Source organism: Ranitomeya imitator, chromosome 4, assembly GCF_032444005.1.
Source record: "Ranitomeya imitator isolate aRanImi1 chromosome 4, aRanImi1.pri, whole genome shotgun sequence".
Taxonomy (NCBI): domain Eukaryota; kingdom Metazoa; phylum Chordata; class Amphibia; order Anura; family Dendrobatidae; genus Ranitomeya; species Ranitomeya imitator.
Genome location: NC_091285.1, coordinates 467,144,163 through 467,165,568, shown reverse-complemented (window position 1 = coordinate 467,165,568; position 21,406 = coordinate 467,144,163). Strand labels below are relative to the sequence as shown.

Here is a 21,406-nt window from a genome sequence, read left to right as displayed (position 1 = left end):
CGGTCACTGACAATTTTGTCTGGCATGCCGTGTAGGCGGAAGATGTGTCTTATGAACAACGCTGCCAAGGCCCGTGCAGAAGGTAACCGTGGGAGCGGCACCAAGTGCACCATTTTCGAGAAATGATCGGTAATTACCCAAATGACGGTACAGCCGCGAGACTTGGGCAAACCCACTACAAAGTCCATCCCGACCATCTCCCAGGGCCTGTCTGCCACCGGCAAGGGATAGAGTAACCCAGACGGCCGTTGTCGAGGAGACTTATTTTTGGCGCATGAGACACACGCCAGAACGTAATCCCTGACATCTCGCAGCATATGCGGCCACCAGTACGTCCTCGCCAGCAGCTCAGATGTCCTTTTAGTCCCAAAGTGTCCACCCACCCTGGAGGAATGAGCCCAAGAGAGAACCTCCGGTCGCAAATTTATGGGCACAAAAGTCTTGCCTGGAGGCACAGACTCAAGCGACACCGGAGCCACGGTTCTCAAGCTCTCAGAAGGAACAATAAGCCGAGGCTCTCCTTCCTCCTCCTCAGACGACACAACAGAGCGAGAAAGAGCATCAGCTCGAATGTTCTTCTCCCCAGCGACATAATGGAGGGTGAAGTGGAATCGGGAGAAGAATAAGGACCATCTGGCCTGGCGAGAATTTAGCCTCTGGGCTGTTTGCAAATATAGCAAATTTTTATGGTCTGTAAATACTTGAAAGGGAAAACGAGCCCCCTCCAAGAGATGTCTCCACTCAGAGAAAGCCAATTTCATCGCTAGCAACTCCCTGTCCCCGATGGAATAATTCCTCTCCGCTGGTGTGAAGGTCTTGGAGAAGAAAAAGCATGGATGCTTCCGACCTTGAGCATCCTTCTGGAAGAGGACTGCTCCAGCACCAACGGAAGAGGCATCCACCTCCATTATAAACGGCTTATCGACATCGGGACGATGTAGGATGGGAGCGCTAGCAAAATGAGACTTAGTAGAAGAAAAGGCCCTGGAGACCTCTTCAGACCACACTTTGGGATTTGCTCCCTTCTTGGTGAGGGCTACCAAGGGAGCTACCAAAGTTGAGAAATGGGGGATGAACTGGCGGTAATAATTAATGAACCCCATAAAGCGCTGCACCGCTTTAAGTGAATGGGGTTCTTGCCAGTCCATCACAGCCTGTAGTTTGGCAGGATCCATAGCCAATCCTTGGGCAGAGATGATATAGCCCAAGAAAGGTAAAGACTCCTGCTCAAACACACACTTCTCCAACTTTGCGTAAAGAGAGTTTGCCCGTAAGAGGTCGAAGACTCTGCCAACATCTCTCCGGTGGGAGTCAATATCTGGAGAGAAGATGAGAATATCATCCAGATAGACTACGACCGAGGTGGAAAGCATATCCCGGAAGATGTCGTTGACAAAGTCTTGGAAAACGGCTGGGGCATTACAGAGCCCGAAGGGCATCACCAGATACTCATAATGCCCATCTCTGGTGTTAAACGCCGTCTTCCATTCGTCCCCCTCACGAATGCGAATCAGGTTATAAGCTCCCCGCAGGTCTAATTTGGTAAATACCTTAGCTCCCCGTAGCCTATCAAAAAGCTCAGAAATCAGGGGCAGCGGGTACTTATTTTTAACGGTGATGGCGTTAAGACCCCTGTAGTCTATGCAAGGACGCAACTCTCCATTCTTCTTCTGTACGAAGAACCACCCTGCCCCAGCTGGTGACACTGACTTCCTAATAAATCCTCTTGCCAAATTCTCCTGGATGTATTGGGACATAGCCTCCGTTTCCGGGAGAGAGAGGGGATAGACACGTCCCCGAGGAGGTTCTGCTCCAGGCAAGAGATCTATAGGACAGTCATAGGGACGGTGAGGCGGAAGGGTCTCCGCGGCTTTTTTGGAAAAGACGTCTGCATAAGACCAATAGTGTTTGGGGAGAGTAGAGAGATCTGCGGGTATCTCAGTGGTGGAAACCTGAACGCACTCTTTCACACATCTGCCCTTACAGGATTCACTCCAACCCAATATCCTCCCAGAGGTCCACTCAATATGTGGGGAGTGGAAACGAAGCCAGGGCATTCCCAGCAGAATCTCATCCATTCCCTCGGGAAGGACAAGAAGGGAAATAGTCTCCTGGTGGGATGGGGACATGGCTAACGTGAAAGGGACAGTCTGATGTGTGATCTGTAATGGAAGTGTCGACCCATTTACCACTCTCACGGTTACTGGTTTGGCTAGCATAGCCAGAGGTATTGCGTGGCGCTGAGCAAAAGCAGAAGACATAAAATTTCCCTCTGCTCCTGAATCCACACAAAGCTCTACTGTAAGAGTGGATGTGCCTAACAGGATTGTCCCTTTAAAGGACAATTTTGAGGAAAATGCCGCGGTGTCCAGTGAACCTCCTCCAATGGACACTAGACGCGATCGTTTTCCCGACCGCCGTGGACATTTATTAGCGAAATGTCCCGGTTGCTGGCAATTTTTACATAGCACAGGTACTCGAGCGGTCTGAGACCTAGATCCCGCTCGAGAAACCTCCATGGCCTCATGGGAGTCGGACGCCATAACAGGAGATTCTAGAGGTTTGGCAAAGATGGGAGCCAGCCGAAACCTCTGCCTACACTGGGTCCGCTCCAACCTCCGCTCGTTAAAACGGAGATCGATGCGGGTAGCTATAGTAATAAGCTCCTCCAGTGTGGCGGGAATCTCCCTGGTGGCCAAGGCGTCCTTCACATGATCTGCCAGTCCTTTCCAGAACACCGGAATAAGGACTTTATCCGGCCATTCCAGCTCAGAAGCTAGAGTCCGGAATAGGATGGCAAACTGGCTGACCATGGACGAAGCCTGAGTAATTGCCAACAATTGGAGCGCGGTATCGTGGGTGACACGAGGTCCCAGAAAGACCTGCCTCAGAGCGTCCAGGAAGATAGGAGCACTCTGCACCACACGATCACCACGTTCCCAAAGCGGCGTTGCCCACTCCAACGCCCTGCCCGACAAGAGAGATATAATGAATCCCACTTTCGCCCGTTCCGTAGGAAAACGTGCAGCCAGCAGCTCAAGATGTATGGAGCACTGGCTCACGAATCCCCGACATGGCTTACTGTCACCAGCAAACTTGTCTGGAAGCGGGAGACGGGATAAGGTCGGAGCAGGGGTGGCAGCGGACAAACTGGCTGCAGCTGCACTTGCAGCCTGAACAGCGACAGCAGTAACGTCCACAGCTGAGGTTGTGCGCTCGAGAGCCGCCAACCTACCCTCCAGCTGCTGGATGTACTGCTGTAGACGCTGACCGTCTGCCATTTACTAGCCAGACCCTGGCGCTAGTATTATGTTAGGACTGGCGGAACGCACCAAGACAGGTGACGAAGATGCGTTCGCAGTCCGGGGTCCACCGTGCAGGTGAGAACCTGCTGCTAGCAATTTGCAGACTCTATAGCGGTACACTAAAGTAAACACGCGTGGGTTAAACCTCACCCAGCGTGAGGAAAGCGATCCTGTTAATTCACAGGACCGCAATACCGCACTAGAGAGCGAGCAAGTGGCCAGCGGACTTAACCCCAGAAGGGATTGAAGCCCGATTAGGCCCTTGCTGGCACAACACCGCAACTGGGTGTGTAGAGAACCTTCAGAAATATAAGCGCACAAGTGCGCGAGCGATGCCGCACTAACGGACGCCACTAACCACCCAGATTTGGGTATGGAAAGCGCAAGGCAGGCGCACGGCGCCGTACTGGCAGGCACAGCTACAGGACGCTGTGATGTGTGTTTAGTGTAGTAGGCTAAGTCGGGCGCTAGATAGCAGCCGTACACCTTCCGCGAACAGACATTCAATAGGGAAGGGGTAACCAAGAACGACTTGCACTCACACATACACACATATCAATTGTAAGACAATACTAGCGCATGGCCGTGCGGTCATGCGCAGTTTATATAGCTGCAGCACAGGAAATGGCTACAGAACTTTTGCCCTTCTAGGACCTGCCAAGAGGACCAATGGAATGTGCCGCAGAGCCTGAGCACATGACCCTCGATCTCCAACGGGAGATCTTGCCCTGGGCATGCTCAGTGTGTGCAGACAAGGACTTAGTCCCAGAGAAGTCCGCTCGCTGCTGACCAGAATAGGCTTCAAAGGCAGAAGCTGGAGAAGCAGCAATAACTCTTCTCACAGAGTCAGACTGAGCGAGACGCTGGGATCGACGTCCCTGCTGAGCAGACTCCACTGCGGCTGGAGGGGAATGGGAGACCGCAGCGGAGACGGATCGAGATTCCCCCTGTGCAGCAGAGGAAACTCGACTCCTAACACCTCTAGTGTGGTTTGATAGGTTTAGGGATTGCGGTCAGCAGAGTTCCCACATCTCAGAGCTCGTCCTATGTTTTGTGGTTTTTGTCAGGTCACTTGTGTGCTCTGAACTTCAAGGTCCATTGTGGTTCTGAATTACCTATTCATAACAGTACTGGAGGCCCAAAGTACTATGCTTCTCAATAGAGGGAAAAAAGAATTTCTGAGACCATTTTTTTTTCTTTGCACTGTGTTTTGCCTTTTTTTCCCCTAGACATTTGGGTGGTTCAGGACACAGGTGTGGTGATGGACATTAAAGGTCTGTCTTCATGTGTGGATCTTCTCACTGCAAGAGTACAAAATATTCAAGACTTTGTGGCTCAGAATTCTATGTTAGAACCAAGAATTCCTATTCCTGATTTGTTTTCTGGAGATAGAGCTAAATTTCTGAGTTTCAAAAATAATTTCAAACTGTTTCTGGCGTTGAAACCTCGCTCCTCTGGTGACCCAGTTCAACAAGTTAAGATCATTATTTCTTTATTACGTGGCGACCCTCACTGGGCATTTTCCCTTGCGCCAGGAGATACTGCATTATGTAATATAGATGCGTTTTTTCTGGCGCTCGGATTACTGGGTTTATGAGAAATCGCTCCTGTCAAACCAATCTAATCAGTTTTTATGAAGAGGTAAGCTATAGACTGGACCACGGTGAGTCATTGGACGTGGTATATCTCGATTTTTCCAAAGCGTTTGATACCGTGCCGCACAAGAGGTTGCTACACAAAATGAGAATGCTTGGTCTGGGGGAAAATGTGTGTAAATGGGTTAGTAACTGGCTTAGTGATAGAAAGCAGAGGGTGGTTATAAATGGTATAGTCTCTAACTGGGTCGCTGTGACCAGTGGGGTACCGCAGGGGTCAGTATTGGGACCTGTTCTCTTCAACATATTCATTAATGATCTGGTAGAAGGTTTACACAGTAAAATATCGATATTTGCAGATGATACAAAACTATGTAAAGCAGTTAATACAAGAGAAGATAGTATTCTGCTACAGATGGATCTGAATAAGTTGGAAACTTGGGCTGAAAGGTGGCAGATGAGGTTTAACAATGATAAATGTAAGGTTATACACATGGGAAGAGGGAATCAATATCACCATTACACACTGAATGGGAAACCACTGGGTAAATCTGACAGGGAGAAGGACTTGGGGATCCTAGTTAATGATAAACTTACCTGGAGCAGCCAGTGCCAGGCAGCAGCTGCCAAGGCAAACAGGATCATGGGGTGCATTAAAAGAGGTCTGGATACACATGATGAGAGCATTATACTGCCTCTGTACAAATCCCTAGTTAGACCGCACATGGAGTACTGTGTCCAGTTTTGGGCACCGGTGCTCAGGAAGGATATAATGGAACTAGAGAGAGTACAAAGGAGGGCAACAAAATTAATAAAGGGGATGGGAGAACTACAATACCCAGATAGATTAGCGAAATTAGGATTATTTAGTCTAGAAAAAAGACGACTGAGGGGCGATCTAATAACCATGTATAAGTATATAAGGGGACAATACAAATATCTCGCTGAGGATCTGTTTATACCAAGGAAGGTGACGGGCACAAGGGGGCATTCTTTGCGTCTGGAGGAGAGAAGGTTTTTCCACCAACATAGAAGAGGATTCTTTACTGTTAGGGCAGTGAGAATCTGGAATTGCTTGCCTGAGGAGGTGGTGATGGCGAACTCAGTCGAGGGGTTCAAGAGAGGCCTGGATGTCTTCCTGGAGCAGAACAATATTGTATCATACAATTATTAGGTTCTGTAGAAGGACGTAGATCTGGGTATTTATTATGATGGAATATAGGCTGAACTGGATGGACAAATGTCTTTTTTCGGCCTTACTAACTATGTTACTATGTTACTATGTTACTGTACGATGAACCTAATTCAGTGGATCAGGCAGAGAAAAATTTGCCGGCTCTGTGTCAGGGTCAGGATGAGATAGAGATTTATTGTCAGAAGTTTAGAAAGTGGTCTGTGCTCACTCAATGGAATGAATTTGCTTTGGCAGCAATCTTCAGAGAGGGTCTCTCTGAAGCCCTTAAGGATGTCATGGTGGGATTTCCTATGCCTGCTGGTCTGAATGAGTCTATGTCTTTGGCCATTCAGATCGGTCGACGCTTGCGTGAGCGTAAATCTCTGCACCATTTGGCGGTATTATCTGAGCATAAACCTGAGCCTATGCAGGGACTTTGACCAGAGCTGAAAGGCAAGAACACAGACGTCAGAATGGGCTGTGTTTCTACTGTGGTGATTCCACTCATGCTATCTCCGATTGTCCTAAGCGCACTAAGCGGTTCGCTAAGTCTGCCACCATTGGTACGGTACAGTCGAAATTTCTTTTGTCCGTTACTTTGATCTGCTCTTTGTCTTCCTATTCTGTCATGGCATTTGTGGATTCAGGCGCTGCCCTGAATTTGATGGACTTGGAGTTTGCTAGGCGCTGTGGGTTTTTTCTTGGAGCCCGTGCAGTGTCTTATTCCATTGAGAGGAATTGATGCTACGCCTTTGGCCAAGAATAAGCCTCAGTATTGGACCCAGCTGACCATGTGCATGGCTCCTGCGCACCAGGAGGATATTCGCTTTCTGGTGTTGCAAAATCTGCATGATGTGGTCGTGTTGGGGTTGCCATGGCTACAAGTCCATAACCCAGTATTAGATTGGAAATCAATGTCTGTGTCCAGCTGGGGTTGTCAGGGGGTACATGGTGATGTTCCATTTCTGTCTATCTCATCATCCACCCCTTCTGAGGTCCCAGAGTTCTTGTCTGATTACCGGGATGTATTCGATAAGCCCAAGTCCAATGCCCTACCTCCGCATAGGGATTGTGATTGTGCTATCGAGTTGATTCCTGGTAGTAAGTTTCCTAAGGGTCGACTGTTTAATTTATCTGTACCTGAGCACACCACTATGCGGAGTTACGTAAAAGAATCCTTGGAGAAGGGTCATATTCGGCCGTCGTCATCGCCATTGGGAGCAGGGTTCTTTTTTGTGGCCAAGAAGGATGGTTCGCTGAGACCTTGTATTGATTACCGCCTTCTAAATAAAATCACGGTCAAATTTCAGTACCCCTTGCCGCTGCTATCTGATTTGTTTGCTCGGATTAAGGGGGCTAGTTGGTTCACCAAGATAGATCTTTGTGGTGCATATAATCTTGTGCGTATTAAACGGGGCAATGAATGGAAAACTGCATTTAATACGCCCGAGGGCCATTTTGAGTACCTAGTTATGCCATTCGGACTTGCCAATGCTCCATACTATCGAGATGGACCCTGTTAAAGTTCAGGCCATTTATGATTGGACTCAGCCGACATCTCTGAAAAGTCTGCAAAAGTTCCTGGGCTTTGCTAATTTTTATCGTCGCTTCATCTGTAATTTTTCTAGTATTGCTAAACCATTGACTGATTTGACCAAGAAGGGTGCTGATGTGGTCAATTGGTCTTCTGCTGCTGTGGAAGCTTTTCAAGAGTTAAAGCGTCGTTTTTCTTCTGCCCCTGTGTTGTGTCAACCAGATGTTTCGCTTCCGTTCCAGGTTGAGGTTGATGCTTCTGAAATTGGAGCGGGGGCTGTTTTGTCGCAAAGAGGTGCTGATTGCTCGGTGATGAAGCCATGCGCCTTCTTTTCCAGGAAGTTTTCGCCTGCTGAGCGAATTTATGATGTTGGCAATCGAGAGTTGCTGGCCATGAAGTGGGCATTCGAGGAGTGGCATCATTGGCTTGAAGGAGCTAAGCATCGCGTGGTGGTCTTGACTGATCACAAGAACTTGACTTATCTTGAGTCTGCCAAACGGTTGAATCCTAGACAGGCTCGTTGGTCGCTGTTTTTCTCCCGTTTTGACTTTGTGGTTTCGTACCTTCCGGGCTCTAAAAATGTGAAGGCAGATGTTAGGGTTGGCGGAACGCACAAAATATATTGTTTATTAAAAGGAATTGGTGCGTTCGCAACCCGGGATCCACCGTGCAGGAAAGTACCTGCTGCTAAATAATGGCGGCTCTATATGGCGGTATATACTAACTCTGTTAGCTTCACAGAGTAACCGCGAGAGGTGAGCTCTGTGCCCTGTTAGACTTTCACAGAGGCACAGGCCAACTACCCAGATGAGAGCAGTGTGGTCATGCATGCATACTCAATCTCCTCGCCGGAGGAGCCAGCATTCTAGGGGCTTATTTCAGCCGGGTCCCTGAACACATTTATACACAATCTCCTCGCCGGAGGTGCCAGCATTCTAGGGGCTTATTTCAGCCGGGTCCCTGAACACATGCAAACACATGACCACATTGGCGCAAAGCATATAGCAAAAGACGATACTAGCGCATGGCCGTCGATCATGCGCAGTTTATATAGTTGCAGCACAGGAAGCTGCTACTGAAGTTTTTGCCCTTTCAGGACCTTCCAGAAGGACCAATAGAAAGTGCTGCAGTACCTGAGCATGTTTTGCCCTTTCAGGACCTTCCTGAAGGACCAATGGAATGTACTGCAGCACCTGAGCATGTGACCGAACATGTGGCCCTCGACCTCCAATGGGAGACCCTGCCCTGGGCATGCTCAGTGTGAGTAAACAAGGACTTAGTCCCAGAGAGGCTCGCTCGCCGCAGATCAGTGCAGGGTACCATAGGAAAGCCAGAAAAGGCAGTAGTGACCCTATGCACCGAATCAGCCCCAGCGAGACGCTGGGAGCGACGTCTCCGCTGAGCAGAGCCCACTGCGGCCGATACCGAATGGGAGACCGCAGCAGACACGGATCGAGATTCCCCCTGTGCAGCAGAGGAAACTTGACTCCTAACATTACCCCCCCTCCTAGGGCGCCCCCCCTCCTTGAGCCTCACTACGCTCAAAAGCTGCGATAAGCAGCGGAGCCCGAATGTGCTCCACAGGCTCCCAGGTTCTATCCTCTGGTCCGTGACCCTTCCAGTCCACCAGATAAAATTTCTTGCCACGTACCACCTTGCACCCCACAATAGCATTCACCTCAAACTCATCTGTGGATGAACCCGATGTCCCAGCAGATGACTCGGAAAACCGGGACAAATGAATGGGCTTTAAGAGGGAAACGTGGAAAGTATCGGTGATACCAAGGCGTGGAGGAATAGCCAAACGGTAGACCACAGGGTTGACCTGTTCCAGAACCTTAAACGGGCCAATGTAGCGAGGAGCAAACTTAGTGGACTCAACTCGCAGCCTGATGTTACGGGCGGAGAGCCACACTAAGTCGCCAGGAGCAAAGACCGGAGCGTGGCGCCGGTGTGTATCAGCCGAAACCCTCATTCTCTCCTTGGAGGCCCGGATGGCATCCTGTGTGCGGTCCCAGATGTCACGTGCCTCCACCGCCCAGTCTGCCACCCTAGAATCGGTGGATGACACGGGCATGGGCACAGGGACACGCGGATGCTGGCCGTAATTAAGGAGAAAAAGAGTTTGACCAGTGGAATCGGCTACGGCGTTGTTCAGGGCAAATTCCGCCCAAAGTAGCAAAGATGCCCAGTCATCCTGCCTAGCAGAGACGAAATGTCGCAAATATGTAACCAGAGTCTGGTTGGTTCTCTCCACCAACCCATTCGTCTCGGGATGGTATGCAGAGGAGAGGTTTAACTCTATGCTGAGTAAACGGCAGAGCTCTCTCCAAAACCGAGATGCGAACTGGGGACCCCGATCGCTGACAATCTTATCAGGCATACCATGCAAACGGAAAACGTGTTTAATGAACAACACCGCCAAGGCCCGTGCTGAGGGTAACCGAGGAAGCGGCACCAAATGCACCATCTTGGAGAAGTGGTCGGTGACAACCCAAATAATGGAGCAGCCACGCGACTTGGGTAGACCCACCACAAAGTCCATCCCGACCATCTCCCAGGGCCTGTCTGCCACCGGTAGAGGGTAAAGCAACCCAGCAGGCCGTTGCCGAGGAGACCGATTCTGGGCGCAAGAAACGCACGCCTGAATATAGTCCTTGACATCTCGGGCCATATGCGGCCACCAGTATGTTCTCGCCAGAAGCTCAGATGTCCTCTTAGTCCCAAAATGCCCACCCACTCTGGAGGAGTGAGCCCAAGAGAGAACCTCCGGTCGCAAGTTAGCTGGTACGAAAGTCTTGCCTGGGGGCACAGACTCTAGCAAAACCGGAGCTACAGTTCTCAGGCTCTCAGAAGGAACAATAAGCCGAGGCTCCTCCTCCTCCTCCGATGACACCACGGAGCGGGAGAGAGCGTCAGCACGAACGTTCTTCTCCCCGGAGAGGAAATGGAGAGTAAAATGGAACCGGGAGAAGAACAGGGACCATCTAGCCTGGCGAGAATTCAGCCGCTGGGCCGTTTGCAGATACACCAAGTTCTTGTGGTCAGTGAAGACTTGGAAGGGAAAGCGAGCTCCCTCCAAGAGATGTCTCCACTCCGAAAAAGCCAACTTCATGGCCAGCAACTCCCTGTCCCCGATGGAATAATTCCTCTCTGCTGGTGTGAAGGTCTTGGAGAAGAAGAAGCAAGGATGCTTCCGACCTTGAGCATCCTTTTGGAAAAGGACTGCTCCAGCACCAACGGATGAGGCATCCACCTCCAAGATAAATGGCTTATCAACATCGGGGCGATGTAGGATGGGAGCGCTAGCGAAGTGTGACTTGATCGAGAGAAAGGCTTTGGAGACCTCCTCTGACCACAACTTGGGATTTGCTCCCTTCTTGGTGAGGGCAACCAAGGGAGCTACCAAAGTTGAGAAGTGTGGAATGAACTGGCGATAGTAATTAATGAACCCCATAAAGCGCTGCACCGCTTTAAGAGAATGGGGTTCTTGCCAGTCCATTACAGCCTGTAGCTTGGCAGGATCCATAGCCAAACCCTGGGCAGAGATGATATAACCAAGGAAAGGCAAGGACTCCTGCTCAAACACACACTTCTCCAACTTGGCGTAGAGGGAGTTTGCCCGTAAGAGGTCGAAGACTTTGCGAACATCTCTCCGATGGAAGTCAATATCTGGAGAGAAGATGAGAATATCATCCAGATAGACTACGACCGAGGTGGTGAGCATATCCCGGAAGATGTCGTTCACAAAGTCTTGGAAAACGGCTGGGGCATTACAGAGCCCGAAGGGCATCACCAGATATTCATAGTGCCCATCCCTGGTGTTAAAAGCCGTCTTCCATTCATCCCCCTCACGGATGCGAATCAGGTTGTAAGCACCCTGCAGATCTAACTTTGTAAATACCCTCGCTCCCCGTAGCCTATCAAACAGCTCAGATATCAGGGGTAGTGGGTACTTGTTCTTAACGGTGATGGCGTTAAGACCCCTGTAGTCTATGCATGGACGTAAGTCTCCAGTCTTCTTCTGTACGAAGAAGAACCCTGCCCCTGCCGGTGACACTGACTTCCTAATGAATCCTCTTGCCAGATTCTCCTGGATGTACTGGGACATTGCCTCCGTCTCCGGGAGAGATAACGGATAGACTCGACCCCGAGGAGGCTCAGCACCAGGCAAGAGGTCAATAGGACAGTCATAGGGGTGGTGAGGCGGAAGGGTCTCTGCAGCTCTTTTGGAGAACACGTCTACATAGGGCCAATAGTGCTTGGGGAGAGAGGAAAGATCTGCGGGTACCTGTGTAGTAGCAACCTGAATGCACTCCCTCAGACATCTACCCTCGCAAGATTTACTCCAACCCAAAATTCTCCCAGAGGACCACTCAATATGAGGAGAATGGTAGCGAAGCCATGGTATCCCCAACAGGACCTCATCAATTCCTTCAGGAATGACTAATAGGGAGATTATCTCCTGATGTGATGGAGACACAGATAGCGTGAAAGGAATGGTTTGGTGGTAATCTGTGAAGGTAGTGTTGACCCATTTACCACTCGAATGGTTACCGGCTTGGCGAGCATCACCAAGGGTATTGCGTGACGCTGGGCAAAAGCGGAAGACATAAAGTTACCCTCTGCCCCAGAATCCACGCATAGCTCGACCATAAGAGTGGATGGGCCTATGGTAATTGTCCCCTTGAAGGACAACTTTGAGGCAAACGTCGCCGTGTCTAGTGTACCTCCTCCAACTGCCACTAGACGCTGACGTTTCCCCGACCGCTGAGGACCCTTGGAGGCAAGGTGTCCTGACTGCTGGCAAAAATGACGGACCTTATGTGCACGGGCAGACTGAGACTTGGATCTCGCTCGTGTCACCTCTAAGGCCTCATGTGACTCGGATGCCTGGACTGGAGATTCCAAAGGTTTGGCGAAGGTGGGAGCCAGCCGAAACCTCTGCCTACACTGGGCTCGCTCCAACCTCCGCTCGTTAAAACGGAGGTCAATACGAGTAGATACGGCTATGAGCTCCTCCAGTGTGGCGGGAATCTCCCTAGTGGCCAAAGCGTCCTTCACATGGTCAGCCAGCCCCCTCCAAAATACGGGAATGAGGGTTTTATCTGGCCATTCCAACTCAGACGCTAATGTCCGGAAGTGAACAGCAAAATGGCTGACCATGGTTGAACCCTGAGTCAAAGCCAGCAGTTGGAGCGCTGTATCATGGGTGACTTGAGGTCCTAAAAAGACCTGTTTCAGAGTGTCCAGAAACCTAGGAACACTCCGCACCACATGATCGTTGCGCTCCCACAGCGGCGTAGCCCACTCCAACGCTCTGTCCGACAGGAGAGAGATTATGAATCCCACCTTTGCCCGCTCAGTAGAGAAACGTGCAGCCAGAAGCTCGAGGTGTATACCACATTGGCTCACGAAACCCCTACAGGACTTACTGTCCCCAGAGTATTTCTCAGGCAAAGGAAGGTGAGATAGGGTCGGAACAGAGGTGGCAGTGGGTAAAGCTGCTGCAGCCACGCTAGCAGCCTGAACAGCTATTGCGGTAACATCCACCGCCGAGGTTGCACGCTCAAGAGACGCCAACCGGCCCTCCAGCAGCTGGATGTACCCCTGCAATTGCTGTTCATCCGCCATTACTTAGCCAGATCCTGGCGCTAGTATACTGTTAGGGTTGGCGGAACGCACCAAATATATTGTTTATTAAAAGGAATTGGTGCGTTCGCAACCCGGGATCCACCGTGCAGGAAAGTACCTGCTGCTAAATAATGGCGGCTCTATATGGCGGTATATACTAACTCTGTTAGCTTCACAGAGTAACCGCGAGAGGTGAGCTCTGTGCCCTGTTAGACTTTCACAGAGGCACAGGCCAACTACCCAGATGAGAGCAGTGAGTGGTCATGCATGCATACTCAATCTCCTCGCCGGAGGAGCCAGCATTCTAGGGGCTTATTTCAGCCGGGTCCCTGAACACATTTATACACAATCTCCTTGCCGGAGGTGCCAGCATTCTAGGGGCTTATTTCAGCCGGGTCCCTGAACACATACAAACACATGACCACATTGGCGCAAAGCATATAGCAAAAGACGATACTAGCGCATGGCCGTGCGGTCATGCGCAGTTTATATAGTTGCAGCACAGGAAGCTGCTACTGAAGTTTTTGCCCTTTCAGGACCTTCCAGAAGGACCAATGGAAAGTGCTGCAGTACCTGAGCATGTTTTGCCCTTTCAGGACCTTCCAGAAGGACCAATGGAATGTACTGCAGCACCTGAGCATGTGACCGAACATGTGGCCCTCGACCTCCAATGGGAGACCCTGCCCTGGGCATGCTCAGTGTGAGTAAACAAGGACTTAGTCCCAGAGAGGCTCGCTCGCCGCAGATCAGTGCAGGGTACCATAGGAAAGCCAGAAAAGGCAGTAGTGACCCTATGCACCGAATCAGCCCCAGCGAGACGCTGGGAGCGACGTCTCCGCTGAGCAGAGCCCACTGCGGCCGATACCGAATGGGAGACCGCAGCAGACACGGATCGAGATTCCCCCTGTGCAGCAGAGGAAACTCGACTCCTAACAGCGGATGCCCTGTCTAGGAGTTTTGTGCCCGACTCTCCGGGTTTGCCTGAGCCAGCGGGTATTCTCAAAGAGGGAGTAATTGTGTCTGCCATCTCCCCTGATTTGCGGCGGGTGCTGCAAAAATTTCAGGCTAATAAACCTGATCGTTGCCCAGCAGAGAAACTGTTTGTCCCTGATAGGTGGACGAATAAAGTTATCTCTGAGGTTCATTGTTCGGTGTTGGCTGGTCATCCTGGAATCTTTGGTACCAGAGATTTGGTGGCTAGATCCTTTTGGCGGCCGTCTCTGTCGCGGGATGTGCGTTCTTTTGTGCAGTCCTGTGGGATTTGTGCTCGGGCTAAGCCCTGCTGTTCTCGTGCCAGTGGGTTGCTTTTGCCCTTGCCGATCCCGAAGAGGCCTTGGACACATATCTCTATGGATTTTATTTCGGATCTCCCCGTCTCTCAAAAAATGTCGGTCATTTGGGTAGTTTGTGATCACTTCTCTAAGATGATCCATTTGGTACCCTTGTCTAAATTACCTTCCTCCTCTGATTTGGTGCCATTGTTCTTCCAGCATGTGGTTCGTTTACATGGTATTCCAGAGAACATCGTTTCTGACAGAGGTTCCCAGTTTGTTTCGAGGTTTTGGCGAGCCTTTTGTGCTAGGATGGGCATTGATTTGTCTTTTTCCTCGGCTTTCCATCCTCAGACAAATGGCCAGACTGAACGAACCAATCAGACCTTGGAAACATATCTGAGATGTTTTGTTTCTGCTGATCAGGATGATTGGGTGTCCTTTTTGCCGTTGGCTGAGTTCGCTCTTAATAATCGGGCCAGCTCGGCTACCTTGGTTTCACCGTTTTTCTGCAATTCTGGGTTCCATCCTCGTTTCTCTTCAGGGCAGGTTGAGTCTTCGGACTGTCCTGGTGTGGATACTGTGGTGGACAGGTTGCAGCGGATTTGGACTCATGTAGTGGACAATTTGACCTTGTCCCAGGAGAAGGCTCAACGTTTCGTTAATCGCAGACGCTGTGTGGGTCCCTGACTTTGTGTTGGGGATTTGGTTTGGTTGTCATCTCGTTATATTCCTATGAAGGTTTCCTCTCCTAAGTTTAAGCCTCGTTTCATTGGTCCGTATAGGATTTCTGAGGTTCTTAATCCTGTGTCTTTTCGTTTGACCCTTCCAGATTCTTTTTCCATCCATAACGTATTCCATAGGTCATTGTTGCGGAGATACGTGGCGCCTGTGGTTCCATCTGTTGATCCTCCTGCCCCGGTTTTGGTGGAGGGGGAGTTGGAGTATATAGTGGAGAAGATTTTGGATTCTCGTGTTTCGAGACGGAAACTCCAGTATCTGGTTAAGTGGAAGGGTTATGGTCAGGAAGATAATTCCTGGGTCTTTGCCTCTGATGTCCATGCTGCCGATCTTGTTCGTGCCTTTCATATGGCTCATCCTGGTCGGCCTGGGGGCTCTGGTGAGGGTTCGGTGACCCCTCCTCAAGGGGGGGGTACTGTTGTGAATTCTGTGATCAAGCTCCCTCCTGTGGTCATGAGTGGTACTGCGGCTTCTGAATTTCCTTCCTCAGGTGATGAGGTTAAGTCGTTAGGTGCTGCTCTATTTAACTCCACCTAGTGCTTTGATCCTAGCCTCCAGTCAATGTTCTAGTATTGGTCTTGCTTCCTCCTGGATCGTTCCTGTGGCCTGTCTGCTCAGCATAAGCTAAGTTCTGCTTGTGTTACTTTTGTTGCTATATTTTCTGTCCAGCTTGCTTTTTTGTTTTTGCTTGCTTGCTGGAAGCTCTGAGACGTAGAGGGAGCACCTCCGTACCGTTAGTCGGTGCGGAGGGTCTTTTTGCCCCTCTGCGTGGTTGTTTGTAGGTTTTTGTGTTGACCGCAAAGCTATCTTTCCTATCCTCGGTCTATTCAGTAAGTCGGGCCTCACTTTGCTAAATCTATTTCATCTCTGTGTTTGTATTTTCATCTTTACTCACAGTCATTATATGTGGGGGGCTGCCTTTTCCTTTGGGGAATTTCTCTGAGTCAAGGTAGGCTTATTTTTCTATCTTCAGGACTAGTTAGTTTCTCAGGCTGTGCCGAGTTGCATAGGGAGCGTTAGGCGCAATCCACGGCTACCTCTAGTGTGGCTTGATAGGTTTAGGGATTGCGGTCAGCAGAGTTTCCACGTCTCAGAGCTCGTCCTATGTTTTGTGGTTTTTGTCAGGTCACTTGTGTGCTCTGAACTTCAAGGTCCATTGTGGTTCTGAATTACCTATTCATAACAGGGCTCCCTCTGGTGGCTATGAGTGAAGCTGCTGCTTCTGAGGTTCCTTACACAGGTGACGTGGTTTATCCTTTGGTTGGCTTCTCTATTTAACTCCACTCAGATCGTTACTCCATGCCAGCTGTCAATGTTTTAGCATTGGTTCAGTTCGCTCCTGGATCTGCCTGGTGACCTGTCTTCTCCTGCAGAAGCTAAGTTCCTTATTGTTATTTTTGCTCATTGTTTCTTTGTCCAGCTGGTTATCCTGATTTTGTCTTGCTAGCTGGAAGCTCTGGGATGCAGAGTGGCACCCCGCACCGTGAGTCAGTGCGGAGGACCCTTTTGCACACTCTGCGTGGTCTTTTGTAGGTTTTTGTGCTGACCGCAAGGATTCCTTTCCTGTCCTCTGTCTATTTAGTAAGTCTAGCCTCCCTTTGCTGAAACCTATTTCATTTCTGCGTTTGTGACTTTCATCTTTACTCACAGTTGTTATATATGGGGGGCTGCCTATTCCTTTGGAGAGTTTCTCTGAGGCAAGGTAGGCTTTATTTTCTATCTCTGGGGCTAGCTAGCTCTGAGGCTGTGACGAGGCGCCTAGGGAGTGTCGGGGGCGCTCCACGGCTATTTTTAGTGTGTTCGATAGGATTAGGGCTTGCGGTCAGCAGAGCTCCCACATCCCAGAGCTCGTCCTGTATGAGTTTAACTATCAGGTCGGGTGCTCCTAACCACCAGGTCAAAACACATAGGCTTGCATTGGCGAGTCTCGGCCCGAGTCTCGATGACAACTGCAGCATGCTGCGATTTTATATGAAAGCCGAATACGGCTGAGAAAATAAAGGCTGATATGAGCTGATCCATAGATTAATACAGGGCTGAGTGCTATGCGATGTTATCTCGCATAGCATTCGGCCGCATTCTACGATAATGTGATTCCGGCCTAACCATTCTGCTTCTGTGTCTATTCAAACATTCATTGCTCACAATTTAATAGGAAGCTTTGCATGTGGACCAGGTGGATATGGAGGAAGAAAGTACACATGGTGATACTTCTAAGCCCAGCCTCATCTCATGTTCTCAGCGCAAATTGGGCGATAATGAGGAGGAGGAGGCTGAGGAGAAGGAGGAAGAGGAGATGGTTGCCTGCATTAAAGAGGGTACTACCCACACCAACTTTATCCTGCCTATTCAGCATGGATGGCTGGAAGAGAAGAAAGAGAGATGTTCTCCTGGTGGGGTCAGGGAAGTCTTGCCTGTTGGGAGTCTGGCACACATGCCTGACTTTATGTGGCGCTACCTTTTATGTGCCCTTTGCATTATACGCATTTTGAACAACACTAATAACTGGTTGTTCACCCTTCTTGACCCGCGCTACAAGGAAAACTTTCCATTTCACCTTCCTACAGCAGAGAAGGTTAGTAAAATGGTGCAATACCAGAAGGCCCTAGTTTAAAAATTAATTAAAAAATTCTCATCTGACAATGTAGGCAGCAACCAAGGAGGAGACAAGGGAGAAACAAATCAGGTCCAAGAGAGGCAAGGGAACAATATCAAAGGTCTGGGACAGTTACATTAGACCCTCCCAGTGCCCATGCCCTGATGCACAGGGTAGTCTGACAAGGAGGGAAAAGTTTTTGAAGATGGTGAAGGAGCACCTAGCCGACCATACCAGCATCCTCTGTGATTCCCCTGTGCCATTTAACTATTGAGTATCCAAGCTGGACACGTGGCGTGAACTGTCCCTCTATGCCTTGGAGGTACTGGTCTGCCCTTCCACTAGCATTTTGTCAAAGTGAATTTTTAGTCCCGCCAGGGGCATAATAACTGATCAACTATCAACTGAAAATGCTGACAGGCTGGCTCTTATCAAAATAAGCAGTGCCTGGATTGGCCCAGACTTCTCAACCCCACTGGATGACAGCAGTGGAACGTAACGCCAATTGCTTTTTTTCTGGTCTATTCTCATGCACCCCTTCCCACTCAAAAAAATGGTATATGGTTCATGATTTCTTCCATTTCTTGTTCTCCTCCTCCACCATATCAACAGGGTGATCAGGCATCCCTCACTCAAAAACTTTAAACGTAAGGTCATCATGTGACACTCACTCAAAATGTACATGGCCTGGATTAGCCCAGACTTTTCAACCCACCTGATGACAGCAGCAAAACAAAAAGGCAATTCAAATGTTGGGTCCTCAGGCAGTCCTCACTCAAAATCTTAATAGGGTCATCAAGCTCATTCTCTCTGACAGCTGTGAAGAATAAAGCCAATTCAAATGTAGTGTCATTATAAGTAACTCTCTGAATTTTTAGATGGTCATTATGCCTCATTCTCTGCAAATTTTTAGAGGGTCATTATGGTCACTCTCCACTTTTTTAACGGGCCACTATGCATCTGTCTCCAAATTTTTAGAAGGTCATTATGCTTCACTCTCTCCAAATTTTTAGAGGGTCATTATGCATCACTGTCTCCAAAGACTTAGAAGGTCATTATGTGTCATTCTCTGCAAATTTTTACAAAGTCATTATAGTCACTCCAAATTTTTAAAGTGACATTTTGTGTCACTCTCTCCAAATTTTTAGAATGTCATTATCTTCCACTCACTCCAAAATTTGGCCATACGTCACAATCCGTCGGCAATACAAATCTATGGGCAAAAAACGCATCCTGCGGGCAACTATGCAGGATGCGTTTTTTGCACAGAACGACGCATTGCAATGGAGGCCAAACGACGCAAACGTGAAAGAGGCCTAAGGGCTTCAAGAAAAATGCTTGAGTTTCCCATTGACTTCCATTATAGTCATTAACTTGAATCGAGGCCATCTGAGTGTCTGACCTGGTCGATTAGAGTACCGAGCACTTGAGCATTCTAATGCTTGATAATCACTTATTTTGATTTATTAAGTATGTATGCCACGTGCAATATAATAGATTTTTCAATTTACATTATGCCACGTGCAGAAATACATGCACACAAATCATAAGGATACACTGGTGGTTGCTCCTTTTGCAATTGGTGACAAATCACATCCCAGATGTGGTCAATGGGAGACAAGTCTTGAGACACTGCAGTATATCGTAACACATTTAAGCCACACAAGCTGCTTGATTGCCCATCCCCCCACCCTTCGAAAAAAATATTTGGCCTATACTCATTGTTAAGATTAAAAAGAAAGATAGAACTTCTCACCTCCCCTTGCTCTCCTGCTGCTGTAGTCTCTGCAGTATGTGTTATGAAGCTCTGCACAGCTGGTGAAATGTAGCAATGTCATCAATCCCACAGCACTGAAGCATCAGAGCTCAGACACACAGGGAAAATGATGGAACATGTAGATGAAGGCTCTCTGCTCCATAATTGCTTTCAACTGTATTTGTATCCAGGATACAGAGACTGTTGTAAGTTTGATGGAGGGGACGGGGCCTGGTGCTGACATTGAAACAGCCCCTCAACTCACTATTGCAATCAGTAAACAATGAAATCTGTTCAACAATAGATCCATCATACAGTAGGAGTCATGGTTCTGCTATGAGTGGAAACCATGATGCTGGTGAAATTAAAAAATTAAATATCTCTATTTCATTAATATAATATTCTAATAACATGATTGTCTGTAACATTCTTGATTCATTTGGACTGTTCAATGATATGTAATTTGACTTGCATTAAGAATAGTTTATAAAATCTCTATTTTGTTTTCTCTTAGATAAATATTAACAGCGATGGAGTCTGTGTTTGTTGTGAAATGCAACATCAAACATCTGGTTGTAGCAACCCTGGAGAAACACTGAAACTCAATCCTTTGCAGGAGTGCAGTGCAGTGCGATTGACACTTAAGGTAAGAAAATCTTAGTCCGGACCTTGACATGTCCATACCATACCCCAGCTGCAAAGGCGTAGCTAGGGGTTCAGCTGAGGGGACGAACATGTCAGTGGGCCCTTAACCGGTAACCCTGATTACAACTATGGTGGCACAGTGTTATTACCGCCATACAGAGACCATATAGTTGTAGATATCAGTCTTTTAAAACATACAAGTGATCACAGTAGAGTTATAGATAATGACTTACAGCTCATGTTCTTTCTGATGGAGACATTTATTTTTCACTTTTTTTTAAATTTGGCCGAGGCAACATGACAGTTTGTTCCAGCCAGGACTCACCTGCAGAGATTGCAACAAAGACACATCTATCTTCTCATACTTCCAGCATCGTCCCCATCAATTCCCAACCTGCACAAACACCTCATCCTACTGATACCCCAATACTAAGCCACTTGCTGCCATTTGTGCCCCTATAACTGCACCTGCTGTTTGGCACAATAACATTGCTACTGTTTGCCACACATAATAATGCCAACCACTGTGCCCCTTACAAAGTAATAATGACTCCTCCTCTAGATTGTAAAATTTCCCCTAGAAAATATTAATACCCTGAGCAAATTCCCTAGAAAACAGTGTCCACATTTTGCCCAGTCTGACTGCTACTATAACAATGCTGCTTAAGTCCCCACTTAACATTTAATAATGTGCACTGAGTCCCACAATGTACAGCTCCTCTATTCACAGGATGTTGGGCCCACAGCTCCCTTATACAGAGTCTGATGTCCCCACAGCATCATTATATACAGTATGGTGGACCCACAGCTCTGCTATATACAGTATAATATACCCACAGCTCCTCCATACATAGCCTACACTACTCCCCCAAAACACCATATAAATAACCCCACAGAAGCCCTCACAATTTATAATTGCCTCAACAGTAGAACTCACACTGTATTATGGCCCACACACTGTATAATGGCCTCCCTCATTAGCGCAAAACTGTATAATGACCCCTTTATTAGCATCTATGCTGCATAATGGCCCCCACATTAGCCTCCAAACTACAGTATATAATGGACCTCACATTAGCCCCCAAGCTTGCTGTTTAACTCTGAAATGCTTCAGCATTTCAGTGAAAAACACAATTTATAAACTGCTGGGGATCG

General features: G+C 48.6%; 1 protein-coding gene across 4 annotated transcripts in view; it reads left to right on the top strand.

Annotated features, from left to right (window-relative positions):
• Window positions 1–21,406, top strand: part of ENTREP2 (endosomal transmembrane epsin interactor 2) — a 1,647,307-nt gene that overhangs the window by 1,129,933 nt on the left and 495,968 nt on the right. For all 4 annotated transcript variants that reach the window (XM_069765839.1, XM_069765840.1, XM_069765842.1 and 1 more), the window contains one exon: window positions 20,121–20,252. In XM_069765839.1, the coding sequence (XP_069621940.1) occupies window positions 20,121–20,252 (132 nt within the window). The remainder of the gene's footprint in view (window positions 1–20,120; window positions 20,253–21,406) is intronic.